The sequence below is a fragment of the Gavia stellata genome, chromosome 13 (genome assembly GCF_030936135.1).
Source record: "Gavia stellata isolate bGavSte3 chromosome 13, bGavSte3.hap2, whole genome shotgun sequence".
Taxonomy (NCBI): Eukaryota; Metazoa; Chordata; class Aves; order Gaviiformes; family Gaviidae; genus Gavia; species Gavia stellata.
This window is the reverse complement of record NC_082606.1, coordinates 12,501,848-12,517,573: the sequence shown is the minus strand read 5'-3', so window position 1 is coordinate 12,517,573 and position 15,726 is coordinate 12,501,848. Positions and strand designations below refer to the sequence as shown.

At 40.4% G+C, this 15,726-nt stretch overlaps 1 protein-coding gene across 2 annotated transcripts in view; it reads right to left on the bottom strand.

The window, feature by feature from the left end:
- Window positions 1-5,316: 5,316 nt before the first annotated feature.
- The window catches only part of SLC12A1 (solute carrier family 12 member 1), a 50,657-nt gene continuing 40,247 nt past the window's right edge, over window positions 5,317-15,726 (bottom strand). For both annotated transcript variants that reach the window (XM_059824190.1, XM_059824191.1), the window contains exons 23-26: window positions 14,143-14,229; window positions 9,497-9,632; window positions 7,129-7,196; window positions 5,317-5,452 (exon numbers count right to left, since the gene is read on the bottom strand). In XM_059824190.1, the coding sequence (XP_059680173.1) occupies window positions 5,317-5,452; window positions 7,129-7,196; window positions 9,497-9,632; window positions 14,143-14,229 (427 nt within the window). The remainder of the gene's footprint in view (window positions 5,453-7,128; window positions 7,197-9,496; window positions 9,633-14,142; window positions 14,230-15,726) is intronic.

Here is a 15,726-nt window from a genome sequence, read left to right as displayed (position 1 = left end):
TGCGATTGTCTCCTTGCTATGTTACATTTTTTAAATGCAGCCAGATGGCAGTGAAACCATTGCTACATGTTGCAGTCCAATTGTGAAAAATATTTTAAAGAATGTCCCAACTTGAGTTTTCTTTTATTGCTGTTCAGCACTTTCAGTCTTAATAGTATGCACTGTTTGAATGAGAATGTGTACGCATCATAGACCAATGTGAAAAAGCTACTTAGAATATTTTATGACTTCTGATGTAAGACATCCACAAATTGACATTTATAAGAATTCAAGTTGTATCAAATTAATATCTAATTATAAATGGTTATTTTTACATGCAGAACCTTATATAGGCTACAACTACGTCCTGCATTATAGTGTAGAAAAGGACTAATTTTATGAATGGCCTGGCTTGGTGAGGCAGGTTGGGTTCTATACTATGTCTAAGGTAGCCTGAAAGTCCATGAATAATAGATAGGAGGACTCATCCAAACATATTATCAAGGAGAAAGGTCTCAACTGAGTAACACATTTTTCTCCAGATCTTTACAAGGAAAAAAAAACCTATGCTTGAAGTCTGGGCAAGTTTGCCCTGGTCCTGAGAACGTCCTGTTTGCTCTGTAGATAAATAGTCACTTGGTCAACATTCCTGCATTCTTGATTGCTGATTAGTGCTGCGCTCCATCGGGTTTTTCCTCCTGACTTCGAGAAACAATAGTGAGATAAACTGAAATTATCTGCCTTTTAACTAGATTGAGAGTAGGAGTGGAGGCTGCTTTGTTGTACACAGAAAGAAACATAGAGCTTCTTTCAGGGTAATAATCCGTAAAATTCTCCCCACTGAAGTTGTGGTGTTAGAATGAGCATTTTTATTAGAAGAAAACTCTGGCTTTAAAAAAAGAGATTCCCCACCCCAGTCTCACTTAGAACAGCTGTCTCTCTCACAGTGATTAAGGTTTGTAATTTAAAAGGCTGCTGTGAGGGTGTTAGCTTATAATTAAGCTCTATTTTTGATCGTGTGTTTTGTTGTACAGCGTGGGGGGCTGTGGAATTTTGCCATTGCTTTTTACTCTATTCCAGAACAACCTTAGTGCTTTATTTTGTTTGAAACTGATTTTTCTCTGATGAAATTCCAGCAATGGTGTGACTGTGGGTTATAGCTCTTGTTATTTGTGGAGGATGTGAGCTAAAATTTGCTATATTTGTTTGTTGTTGCACTGGCACAGCTATGTTTTCCATTTTTTTTCTAGCAGAGTCAAGGCCAGTGTGAGGTGTTCCTTTAGCAGTGCTGGCCACACAGCCACACACCTCCCAAGAGGCCATGCCAACCAGGTACCAGAATGAATAGATGTTTAAACAGGCGTCTGATGTATGCTGAACTGCACTGTTACAAACCCTTGATTTTCCTCTCCTGTAACTGGAGGACTGACTCACTAATTTGGCAAACACCTGGAGCACTTTAAGTGTTTATTGCCCTGCTGACAAAAGATACAATCAGGCAGGAGGGGAGAGAAAGCAGGACCTCGGCGTGATCCTCAGTCACTTCACCGAAGTCCAATGACAGTCAAACGACCTGAGGCAGCAGCTTGAGGGAGATCACTGAACTTCAAGTTGAAAAAGCTGTGGGTTACTCAAATTCTGTTCTCCCAGCTTTGCTGATAAGTCAGGGACCTCTGCCAGAGGGGCGGTGACAAACAGGTATGGGGAGTTAAATGAGGCAGTAATAGCTGAAACTCTAGCTGTTTGCCCCTATCTACAACTTCAGTGCTAATTCATGTTACCTGTTGCCATGTCTCTTACTTGTAAATTACTAATCGGTTGCTGAAACTGCTTTTGCCTTAAAGAAGATTTTGAAATACCATGTGGAATCGTAGAAAAAGAGGGAAAAGATGAGGAATGTCCGGGTTTTGTGAGAATGAAGAGCAACTTGTCATATTTTGCCTAGCCAGGAAGACTTTTGGTAGGACTTTTCAAAGACGTAATGAAAACTGCAGAGGTTTAAGTCTGGCAAAGTTTACTATGCAAGTGGCTGAAGCTTTGTACTTTGTGATTATGATAATTAAGTGGAGAACTTCTTTGGGTGTGAAGTATGATAGTGGCCTGCTTTTTGTGCAATGTGGTTCAAGCAGTTGCAGCTGTTTATCTTCAGCATGTGATGCCTTTTTGGTTAGGTAGCTTTTCTACTTACGCTATTGGGTTGCTGATTTAAAAACAAAATTAACAAACAAATAAAATCCCCCAAAACTAATCTCTGTTGGGGACTGAAAATCTAGTGAAAGGCACGTTGGAAGAATGCTGTTCTGGAGTGCTAGATGGGGGCACCTGTTACCGTTCCTAAGCACTGTGCCCTAGGGGTACGGGATCAAGATCTGCAACTTGCCAGTGGTTGTAAAAAGATTTAAGGGAAGTGTATTCTCTGAACTATGATGGAATGCCTTCTGTGGTACCTGTTGGAGCTCCACTAACATTAGGAGGGAAAGGTAAGGTTCACTGAGAAGAGTGGTAGTGGATCATTTTAACAGGCCCTTAGGCACAAGCTTAGCTGTGCAGGATGCCTGGACTTTTGAAGAAGACTCAAAATAGTCTTTGTTCTTGCTTCATAGCAACGGTATTTCACACTTTAATGTCCTTGGTCACCTTATCTATGCTTGCTTTTGTCGTGGCTGATCAAATCAACCCTGGATTATATAAACCTGCAGAGTTCGTAGTGTAATATAAGCTCAAAATGTGCTAGACAGCTTTAAAGCTGTGGTTTTTTTTTAGAGATGTCAAACTTGTAATTAGAATTCAATCACTAACATGGTGATTAAAATTCAGCAGTTGTTTTACGCATAATGTATGTAAAAGAGGAAGTGTCTGTTACAGAGTGGGAAAAGAGGTAGGTGGCCTACAAAATTTTGCAGTCAAAGTTGCAATTTAAGAGTCCATAATTAGTATGCTCTCCAAACTGGTCGTACACACACTTCAGAAATCATGGTGAGGAACAAGAAATAGAAGGTCCTAGGAAAATGCTGTGTTAAAATTATTTGTGAATTTGTGTAAATAACACTTTTGGGTAGTTAAGCACTGTTGCGTCTAGAGTTTGTGCTGCTCATTATGAATCCCACAACATTGTTGTGTGAATACGTCTTCTAATTAATCACTGTAGTCTAAGCAAGGAGTTTTACAGTGACGTGTATGTTAGTACTTTGTTTTTGATGCCTGTTCATTTAGATACGTACCTCTTGGGATTTATTGTTGCAATGCCCACAGCAACGTGTTTGTGAGAGGGAAGTGTGAATAGTATTGAAAGTGCCGTTGCTGGTTCATTTTGTGCTCCTTCTCTTTTTGGATCTGCTTAGGTCCTCCAAATCATTCTGGGTTGATGTTCCCTGTAGATTGAGAATTCCAGTACTTGATAATATTTAGGAAACAATCCCCAGTCATGTACGTAATTGAAGGGATTAATGCAGGTGTGTAATTCCCCCAGGTCCTTCCATGGATTGTGATAAGAAATACACTTACAGAAGGCCTAAGTGGAGCCTCCCTAAAAGCTCTTTTTCTTCCTGTTGACTATCTGGGTACCACATGCAGATTACACCTGTTTGGTGTCTGAAGTGAGGTGGAAAGGGTGGTGGCCATTGTTATTCTACAAAAGTGGAAGGATCTGACAGCATGTAACAAGCTCCCGTATCACTGCTAACATGACTGCGAAGGATAATAATAACCTCCCCTTTTTGCAGGTGCAGAATGTGAGGTTTGGTTTGCTCAGAGCTGTGCAGGAAGCCTAGTATATCTAGGAAATTCGTGTATCTGTGTCATGCAGTTAAACTGCAAAATGATCCTTCAACCTGGTTGTAAATGTGTAAGAAGGCACGAAGGAAGAACATTATGAGAAAATATCAGTATTTCATATCCTGCCTTTAACAGATGGGGAAAATAAAACATGGGTTATTTGGCTACATTACCATGTTCTGCTGAATTGCTGCTGTTGAACTTGGAAAACTACAAATATCAAATATTCATCATATTTGGAGATGGAGTGCTAGATCCTCCACAAGTTAAATTCTAATAATTCAAGCAAAGATGGAACCTGAGGCCTGCTTTAAAATAAATATTTAGTGAAATTCAGGGTCCCCTGGCTTTCCTGGGACTTAGATGTCAGTTGATCTCTGCAAAGGAGTTGCAGAACTACAGTAATTAAATTAGCTGTGCTCTTTAATGGTCTTTAATTTAAATAATGCTTACACATAGGATATAGCTTTCCCCATTAAAAAGAGAAGCTGCTTTTATTGATAACTGAGATGATAGAGTATTAAAATGTTGCAGAACAGAAAATAGAAAAATTACACAACTTAATGGATTTCCTTTATTTCAAGTTAGTGTATAATTACTACTATTTAGAAAGTCTAAAAATAAGATAAATATCTTATATAAATCAAAAAATAAGGCATTCAGCTCAGCTAATGGAGTTTATTTTGTTGTCTAATCACATAAATCACTGCACATATTATCCCAAAGTATAATGTCAGATTGTATTAACCCGTAACATTCATAGCAAAAGTTGTCAGAATATTTAGTATTTCACTAATTTCTTTGTCAAATTTACTTGCCACTTTTAATTATTGCAATCATACATTCCATTCCATGTCAGAGCTTGAAAATTCATTATCAAGTCTTGTCATACAGGGTCTATATTTTTATACATGTAAATTTTTTGTTTGTCAGTTAATTAGAAGCATTTGCATTAATATAAATTAGCAGAACAATTTAGGTAAAAGCATCTGCTGTAGGCATAGATCTTAATTTGGCAATATTGTAATTAAGCAGCATCACAGGTATTCTACTTGCATTATATCAGTTTATGACTTTGACCTCATGGTTACTGTACAGGGTTTTTTTCTATCTCCCAAGTTGGTGCATTTCATTGTAATCCTTCTGTGTGTCTATTAGCAGCTATGACAGTTCAATTTGAAAGAAGTATTTATTTATAGATTTAATGCTTTTTGTATTGTAGCAGTTATTTTGTCTTTCTAGGATAAATATCAAAAACATTTTTGATACCTTATAAAATTAGTGGAATTTCTTCTTTGTGTGTTCAAAATATTTGCTGTCTCATCTGATATGTAGATAGATAGATTTTCCTTCTTTTGCCTGTACTGGAGTGTAACACCAGCAGGGACCATTTAAATTTTTTTGTCTAATTCTTCACTATATTGCTTTGGATTTTTGAAAAACTTTCTGTCAATTAGTGAAGTTTTAGATCTGTATTAGATAAGTGTGTCTTTAATAAATCACTGCCATTAAAAATGTAGGTGTTGAAATCAAGCAAGGGATATTCTAGGCACTGACGTTTTTCTAAGAATAGAAAGTCAGTACGTTTTTGTGGTTGCCCCTGACCATTAAGATTGGAGGAAGGTTCTTGGAGAGAATTTCTAGCCAAGCCATATACAGGTAATCAGACACTACTCCTTTTCTTGCCACTGGGAGGCTCCTGTTTAGACAGAGAGAGAAATAAAATTAACATTATGAAGGCAGGGGTAGCCCTGATAACATGCATCTCACTAAATATTAAGTAGAAAACATCAACTGTTCATACAGAACTCTGGTTGTTCATAATTAGACTACATGATTGTTTTAATCTTAAAGCACAAAGCTACCATTAGGCCTTAATCTTGCGAACTCTTGCTCACCTGGTTAATGCCATTAACATGGCTAGTTGTACTGGACATGGACTGCTTCTGATTGTAACCTTAAACTGGTAAAGAAGCATTTTTTGGGTCATAAAACCCACAATAATATGATTTTTAAAAAGGATAAAAATACAGTACATGCACAGTTTTGCAGTCCATAAGCCTATTTTCTGATTTGTAATTACTGTGAGATAGGAGTTTTAAAGTATGAGTTAATTTATGGTAAATATTACCCGATGACACCTTTTTTTTTTTTTTGAAACTGAATTAATAGTGCTAAAGAGGTTTATTTAACTAAAAATTGATTCTGAAAATGGCTTTTTCTTTTTGTACTTTTATTGGTAGCCTCTTTTTCTTTATGCAGTTGCATCATCCTTACTCAGTTTCACAGAATCACTAAGGTTTGAAAAGACCTGTAAGATCATCGAGTCCAACCATCAACCCAACACTACCATGCCCACTAAACCATGTCCCGAAGTGCCATGTCTACACGTTTTTTGAACACCTCCAGTGATGGTGACTCCACCACCTCCCTGGGCAGCCTGTTCCAATGTTTGACCACTCTCTCAGTAAAGACATTTTTCCTAATATCCAGTCTAAACCTCCCCTGGTGCAACTTGAGGCCATTTCCTCTTGTCCTGTTGCTAGTCACTTGGGAGAAGAGACCAACACCCACCTCTCTGCAGCCCCCTTTCAGGTAATTGTAGAGAGCGAGAAGGTCTCCCCTCAGCCTCCTCTTCTCCAGACAGAACAACCCCAGCTCCCTCAGCTGCTCCTCATAAGACTTGTGCTCCAGACCCCTCACCAGCTTCATCGCCCTTCTCTGGACACGCTCCAGCACCTCAATGTCCTTCTTGTAGTGAGGGACCCAAAACCGAACACAGTATTCGAGGCGTGGCCTCACCAGTGCCGAGTACAGGGGCACGATCACCTCCCTAGCCCTGCTGGCCACACTATTTCTGATACAGGCCAGGATGCCATTGGCCTTCTTGGCCACCTGGGCACACTGCTGGCTCATATTCAGCCAGCTGTCGATCAATACCCCCAGGTCCTTTTCCACTGGGCAGCTTTCCAGCCACTCGTCCCCATAGTTCTAAGTAGATCTTGGCTAACAACTCCATTTATTGCATGCAAACCAAAAGAATCTTTTCTCTAACTTTGAGTTGTTAATACTTGGGGGAAAAGAAAGGAAAATGTGTATTTTCTGCAGGTGAGTAATCAGGTGTAACTCTTAACATGTAGAGTTGTATGTGAAGATTACATTTTTGACACATTTTCATGAGTAGAGCTTTGTTTTAAGATTCGTATTCAGCGTAGTCCCAGAGAACCATCAGTCCAGATGCAAGTCCTTCAAAAGGTGCTTAAAAGGTTATTTTTGCCCTCAGTGAATTAACACGAGTGTTTCTGTTGCTGTAGTCCAGAATCCCTTTACACATTAGATTATTCTCTAAGTTAGAACCAAAATCTTGCAACTCACAGGACAATGAGGTTAGCTGCCCTCGAATGCTCTTGTAAGAGTTCATTCAGACGGACTTGGCGGTAACTCTGATTAAAACAAAATGGGGAAAATAAAAAAAAAATCAGTTAGGTCAGTGATCCTCAGTTCTGGTGCCTCATGGACTTCTACACTACGCATTGCCCACAAGATTTTCTGCTGTTGCTTTGGCAGCACTGAAAGCCAGAGCTGCTCTGTGGTCTAGAGTGACAGAGATGGCAAAATACGAGGCTGAGCCATGTTTCTTGATTAGTAGAGTTACCTGGGGCCAGAGTTGTTCACTGTGTAAGACTTCCTGGGGATGGGGATTATTTTTGTACTGACACAGTACCAGAGCTGGCTCAGACGTAGTTTTTAAGTATTTCTTTGGCTATGGTGTATAGCTGTTTGGGAACTGTGCAGAGACTCTTTTGTGCTATTGTTTGATGGCAGTTAATATATTAATTCATCTGTTTTGTAAGTGTCCAGCTGCCATGCTGGTAGGGCTGAACATCAGTGTGTAAATGAGCACCTTGCCAGAAATTCACCTCTTAAGCTCCAGGTGTCTGGAGTAAGACTTAGCTGCTTTATGTATTGTGTATTTGTATGGACTTTTACGAATTGCATAAATGGCTGTTACTTTGACATTCAGCCAAGATTACTTTATGGTCAGGCTCAGGCCCTCAAAGTTTTTATAACTTAACACAGGTCATAGGGAACAAAAAACCAGGGCAGGCTTGTGTACAGGGAGATTGCAGCATGGGAGATACATCTATCTTAACCAGTCTTATAAATTATTCTCTCTTTCCCTGGAGAAGGTAAAAAGCTGGTTTTTCTCCATTCAGACCTTAAATTTTCCTTCTCTACAGAGATTCTGCTGTTCTTTTACACATGTTATATAAGTAAGAATCCTCATAATTTAGCCAGTTGTTATCTCATGAGAATCATCCTATAACATTGCCCTTTATCTGTGCTGCCAGGTTTTTCTCTCTTGAATTTTAAATGTGTTCTAATGTCCCCCATAAAATTTCCAGAACTGCCTTCTGAAGATAAGGGGCATGTCTTTCCAGGTGTGTAAGCTAAACTTTTTGTTGCTGTTCTTATTGTATAGAGAGATTTGTCACTTTCATATTGCTGACTGCTTTCAACCTATGGGTTTTTTTCCTGGTTCTTTAGTTAGTGATCTAGACAAGACCAAGCTTAATCATGTGGTTTTTTTCTTGTTGTATCTTCACTGGTTCTGTCGCAGTTGTGTATATCTGGGATTATACTCCATTGTCTTTTATATTGAGACGTTCCAAGGGCTCTGACTCACAAGTTCTGAGGATTTATGCCGAGAGCACTTCAAAAGTTTTCTGCCCACAGCTGACTACCATAACTTTATGCTGGTTATCAAATCTATGAAAAGGGTTATACAGTGAGCAGTCAGTCTGCTTCCCAGCTGCTGCAGTTGGTAGTATGGTGTGCTATCTTAAATCACCATCGATTTCAGCTTATGTTAATATGTCAGGCTGTGACCTCTAGTGGCTCTGAGCTCAGACTCACAATCCTTGCTCCACTGAGGAAGTTACCAGCACCATGAAGTGGATATAACTAAACTCTCAGTGCACTCGGGTTAATCCAACAGGAACCATAAATAAAATTGCTGGATTAATTCTCCGTGAGTTACAGGAGAACTTGTCTCTTAAGGGTGGAAGAGTCTGCAGTATCCTTTCAGCACTGGCCTGATGAAGCCTGGCAGTTCATCGCTAAAAAGGTATGTTCCAACAAAATTAAAGAGCAGCCCAGGCTCTAATTCACCCAGTGGATCAGCCAACATCAGCTTAGAGTGCCTCTGAACTGTGGGAGAGTTCCTGTGTTGTAGGCAGGTTTAGACTTTGCTCTGCCATTGAGGTAAGAATCCGTGTTAAATCTTGCCTTTGGAAAAATTCCTAGAGCCAGTTGTAGGGTCTGGATTCAGTTCTAAATTTCCCAAAGTGGTGAATGTTTGGAACTACACTCTTTAAGAGGTTCAAGCTCTAAAACAGTGGAGCCATTTAATAAACCTCTCAGCTTAAGCTCGGCACAGTACTGTGTGGCTTCTGGTTCGGAGGTGGTTTTCATCTGGCTGGCTCTGATGTGGGCAGAGCTTCTCGTCAGCCTGCAAAACACTGTGTAAACATGCCAAGGTCTTACAGAGTGCTGAATAATGCAATCATAACACACCTCTTCAGTGTTTACAGTATAAATGCAATTTGTAAATATCAAATACAGGTTTGTACATGTCATGTTTCTAATTCCGTATCTGGTATTTCACATTCTCTTACCAATCACTTAAAAAATCTGGAGTGTAAGAAAAGCTACAGATGTAAAAAGGTAGGCAAGGCTTTACCTTCTCCTTGAATGCTTCCAGCTCTGCATCTGTAATTTTCCATGGAGTCTCTCGCTTTAATTTCTCAGCAGTTGTTATATCTTTGCAGCTTTCATGGAGGCGATATGGTTCAATCATCTCTTCAAAGAATTTCCAGCTGAAACAGGAGTTATGAAAGAGACCTTGCTGCAGGGTATGAACTCACTAACTATTTCATAGACACTGTGTATTGCAGGCCCCACTGACTATAATTGTAGCTGAAAAACATGCAAAATCTTTATACCTATTCTTTGCTACATTGTGTCTCAAGTTATATCTGTTCTACTTCAATATGTTGGGATTATTTGAGGATAATTAAAAGGTTATTTGAGGATCATTAAACACTGCATTTGGCCTATTATAGTTGCAGAGAATTTTCTGCATTTTCCTGGTTGTAGCAAAAATACTGAAATGAGTTCTACAGTAACTCCAAACTGCAGTATATTGGTTACTAATGTTAACAATGAATATGGGTCTCCTCATAAATGCTGAGCCTTTATTAATGTTTTAGCATTAACAGGAACAGTCACCTGACTAATACAGTTCTAATGAAATGGAGAAACAGGTGATATAAATCTCCTGTAGCAAGGGGCTGAAGGAAATGCTGTAGGTTTTTTGATATATGGTGGCTCCACAGATTTTCCCTCTAAATTTCAGTTTGTTTCTTGAAGCTTATCATAGAATCATTTAGGTTGAAAAAGACCTTTAAGATAATCAAGTCCAACTGTTAACCTAACACTGCTTAGTCCACCACTAAACCATGTCCCTAAGTGCCTCATCCATATGTCTTTAAAAAACCTCCAGGGATGGTGACTCCACCACCTCCCTGGGCAGCCTGTTCCAATGTCTGTTAACCCTTTCAGTGAAGGAGTTTTTCCTAATAGCCAGTCTAAACCTCCCCTGGCGCAGCTTGTGGCCATGTCCTCTTGTCACGTGGGAGAAGAGACGAACACCCACCTCTCTACAACCTCCTTTCAGGTAGTTGTAGAGAGCGATAAGGTCTCCCCTCAGCCTCCTCTCCTCCAGACTGAACAACCCCAGTTCCCTCAGCTGCTCCTCACAAGACTTGTGCTCCAGACCCCTCACCAGCTTCGTTGCCCTTCTCTGGACACGCTCCAGCACCTCAATGTCCTCCTTGTAGTGAGGGGCCCAAAACTGAACACAGTATTCGAGGTGCGGCCTCACCAGTGCCGAGTACAGGGGCATGATCACCTCCCTGCTCTTGCTGGCCACGCTATTTCTGATACAGGCCAGGATGCCATTGGCCTTCTTGGCCACCTGGGCACACTGCTGGCTCATATTCAGCCAGCTGTCGATCAATACCCCCAGGTCTTTTTCTACCGGGCAGCTTTGCAGCCACTCGTCCCCAGGCCTGTAGCGTTGCATAGGGTTGTTGCAACCAAAGTGCAGGACTCAGCACTTGGCCTTGTTGAACCTCATACAATTGGCCTCAGCCCATCGATCCAGCCTGTCCAGATCCCTCTGCAGAGCCTTCTTACCCTTGAGCAGATCAATATACCTACCCAACTTGGTGTCATCTGCAAACTTATTGAGGGAGCACTCGATCCTCTCATCCAGATCATTGATAAATATAGTAAACAAGACCGGTCCCAGTACCGAGCCCTGGGGAACACCGCTCGTGACTGGCCACCAACTGGATTTAACTCCATTCAGCACAACTCTTTGGGCCTGGCCGTCCACCCAGTTTTTTACTCAGCGAAGAGTGTGCCTGTCCAAGCCATGAGCAATCAGTTTCTCCAGCAGAATGCTGTGGGAAACAGTGTCAAAGGCTTTACTAAAGTCCAGGTAGACACCATCCACAGCCTTTCCCTCATCCACTAAGTGCGTCACTTTGTCATAGAGGGAGGTCAGGTTAGTCAGGCAGGACCTGCCTTTCATAAACCCATGCTGACTGGGCCTGATTGCTTGGTTGTCCTGTACATGCTGCATGATGGCACTCAAGATGAACATCTCCATAATCTTTCCCAGCACCGAGGTCAGGCTGACAGGCCTGTAGTTCCCTGGATCCTCCTTCTGGCCCTTCTTGTAGATGGACATCACATTTGCTAACCTCCAGTCCACTGGGACTCCCCGTTTAGCCAGGACTGCTGGTAAATGATGGGAAGTGGCTTGGTGAGCACTTCTACCAGCTCCCCCAGTACCCTTGGGTGGATCCCATCTGATCCTATAGACTTGTGTGTGTCTAAGCAGTGTAGCAGGTTGCTAACCATTTCCCCTTGGATTATGGGTGCTTCATTCTGCTCCCTGTCTTCCAGCTCAGGGGGCTGGGTACTGGAGGAACAACTGGTCTCACTATTAAAGACTGAGGCAAAAAAGGCATTAAGTACCTCAGCCTTTTCCTCATCCTTCATCACTGTTTCTCCCTGGGTTCAGCAAAGGATGAAGATTCTCCTTAGCCCTCCTTTTGTTGCTGATGTATTTATAGAAACATTTTTGACTGTCATCATCTGGAGAAGCTTTTCATCCTTCTGTACCTCCTGCTTGCCCCTTTGTTGAAAGTTTCTATCATTCCACAGAGACCTCAGGGAGTTTCTTTTATATTGATGTATGTTTTTATGAGCACATTATGCTGACAAGCCTCACTGTGAAGTGAAATGGGAGGTCAGGCACAGGTTGGACTTTACTATATGGCCAGGAAGTCAAGAGATGGGTTAAAGTCTGTGACATGCAGCATTTAATGTTGCTGTTGCTAAGTTGCCAGGGAGTTTGTCAACATCCTTAGTGTCTCTTTCAGTATGTAAAATAGTGATAATCCTCTTATTATTAGTGAAATAAATGGGATGCCAGCTGGGAGAGAGCTGCAGAGGTCTAGCAAATGTCTGGCATGATATTCACTTGTTCTCTTCAGATTGTGCTGGTGCACCAAATGAGTTTGGTTTTTATGTTAATGGCAGGTGTTAATTATTTTTGATAGCTTTTATTTATGTGAAATCACTAAATAATACTGGAAAAAAGAGAAGAATTCTGCACAGTTCTTCATATAATTACAAAATATTAACTGAGAGATCAAGAGGGCACTAATAAGTGACTTTAGGTATCTAGTAATAAACTCTTTATATTCTTTAACTGCATTTCCTAAGTCAAAATCTCCAATGCACTGTAAAAACACTGGTGAATCTAATATTGGTTTAGCAAAGTTATGTTTTTGTGGAGAAACGGGACACAAGAATTAGGAGACTAACCTGAGGTTGCACTTGAACTCAGAGGAAAGGCTTTGGATGGAGAAGAGGAGCCCTTTGACTATGAAGTAGCTATGGAACTATCAAAAGGGGAGTAAGGGATGGGATGGAAGAGAGCATAGCAAGGTGAGAACATTTTCAGAGGGTCTTTAAGACCAAGAGCAGTATTGTGAATTCAGGTAGGATTCAGTTACTCTCTGAGCAACCTGCTATTTACTTTTGTCTACATAAAGCAGAAGAAATAGGTGATTTCTGTAGAGGTATGTTTTAGAAAGCAAGGACTTGAAGATTTTTTTTTTTTTTAGCTAATACAGTTGGAGGTGGATCTTCCTGAGCACTGTTTTGCCAACTTCCTAACCTCTGCCTAAGAACATTAATTCTGTAGATAAGTTAATTTTTAAAAACATTGAACCTTCATTATATTTGAGTGATAGGGGAGTATTATTGTCCTCATGGGAAAGGAGAAGTATGCTTATATTTGGCCGTAAAAATGTTAAGTTTAGGAATTCATGGTAAAACCCGGAAGGCTGAGTTGGCAGAGATGCTGAGTTCACAAGAGAACTGTGACTGACTGAATAATATGAAGTGGAGTCTATTGCAACCTAAATAGACATGAAAAGCCATCATAAAATGCCTGTTAAACTTAGTGGTTTGTAAGTATGGTGTCTAATTAGTCTTTATTAAAATTAAGACTTATCATTACAACATAAAGAAAAAAGTTGCCTATAGTTTTGACCCTTTGAGTTGTGATTGTTAAAAGGTTCTTTTCTTTTTCCTGCTCTAGGTACTTGGAAAATGATTGTAATACACTGAATGGTGCTCAGCTCTGGGGCCCCCAACATAAGAAGGACATGGATCTGTTGGAGTGAGTCCAGAGGAGGGCCATGAAGATGATCAGAGGGCTGGAGCACCTCTCCTATGAAGACAGGCTGAGAGAGTTGGGGTTGTTCAGCCTGGAGAAGAGAAGGCTCCAGGGAGACTTAGAGCAGCCTTTCAGTACCTGATGGGGGCCTACAAGAAAGCTGGAGAGGGACTTTCTACAAGGGCACGTGGTGATGGGACAAGGGGTCATGGCTTTAAGTTGAAAGAAGGTGGATTTAGATTAGATATTAGGAAGAAATTCTTCACCATAAGGGTGGTGAGGCACTGGAACAGGTTGCCCAGAGAAGTTGTGGATGCCCCAACCCTGGAAGTGTTTGAGGCCAGGTTGGATGGGGCTTTGAGCAACCTGGTCTAGTGGAAGGTGTTCCTGTCCACAGCAGGGGGCTTGGAACTAGATGATCTTTAAGGTCCCTTCCAACCCAAACTGTTCTATGATAAAGTGACATTGTGGTGTGTTTTGGGGTTTTTTAATGCTCAGCATATAAAAGAAACAAGCTCCTGATAAAGGCCTGCTGCTAAATAATGGATTTTGGTAATGTTTCTTACCTCTCTTTGTTGGGCTTTATATTGATATCACAAATGATATTAATATCAGCGAATTTTATTCTGAATTTGCTTAGAAGTGAAGCCATCCTGAAAACAAAACAGAGAACACTTTATCACTATATTTCTGAGTGCCTCGCATCAAAGAGCGCTCATAAATGAGTTAAGATATTAAACACAGTTGTCTCATTATCTTTAACTGTATGACAAATTACTTTAAATGCTTTAGTGTTTCAGTTTCCAATTACAGAACTGGATTGATGTGATTGTAGTATATTTCATTTAACTGATGATCAATGAAAATCACAAAAAGTGGAAATGAATAGCAGACGGAGGGAAGGGTGTTTGTTTTGGGAAAAAAATCATACTTTAAGTATTTGCAAAGGCTTGAATTATGAAGGAAAAATATTCAAAATAGAGTGGGACAGAATTCTCCAATACTTAAAGAAGGCTTCTGTTATTCTATTATCAGAGTTCTATGCATGGAGTATGTACAACACTGGTAGTGTATGTGTTGGTGAAAATTTGATCCGGAAGCTTGTTGTGCAATACTTAATCTTTTTCATTTATGAATTTATATTGGTCTACTCACATGTTGTCTTTACATATTTTCATAAAAGAAAATACTTTGCTTTTCTGCCCCAGTTGGCAGGAGGAATAGTTTATAGCTTCATGTGTGTGTTTGTGCTGAGGTTGGAGAGGTTTAGTTAGGTCATTTTTGCGTTTGGTTGAAGCATGGTTGGGAACCTGTATGGTGTGGGTTTTTTCTTCCCCTCCCTTTTCCCCCCACTTTTGTGTGTGTGTGTGTGTAAGCTTTGGAATTTGAAAAGGTCAGAAAGTTCCTAGGAGCAAACCATGATAGAAATACATATTTGTTTATGACCTGAGAATTTACTTGTTCTTTTCTTATATAAGAACATACTGCTTATATAAATCTTGATGTCCCTTGGGGCAATCCTTGTTTTGAACACCAAAAAGAGCGAAGTCTCAACTTCTATGGAAAGGTTTTAATATTTGGGGAATTACATGTTAGCAAAAGTCCAGATAAATTTAATTTCTGAATTGCAAATACAATAGATGAAATTGTACTTGCATGTTTTTGCATTAGATCTACCTAGAGAATGGAATAGCCACCTGGCCTCTGGATTTGTCTCTTTGAAGTGTAGTGGGTGGAATATGCTGTTGAGGAAAGCTAGTGTTTAGGTAGAAATACGTACACATTATTTTCTTGGAGACAAACTAGGTCATTGTCAACTGTACTGACCATGCTGTTCACCCTGGCTTTTGTAGGATAAGCAGGGTATACAGGTGCCAGAACTGCCTCTGTGAAGATCTGTCATGTTTTGACAAATCCCATTTGATGTCAAAACCTCCTACTTCCTCTCAACGAAATTTGGTGACTTGAGTGCCTAGATCCAGGAGCTGGTTGCAGAGCTGAACAGCCTAGCTTGGGCAGACTCTGGACAGGGAGCCCAGAACACTTCCCTGCAGGTCCTTGAGCAGCTGTAAGGCTTTTTGTACAAACTATTCTTATCATTGGGTAAAAACAATTGTGAATCTCTTCTACAAAAGTATGTTAACTTTAGG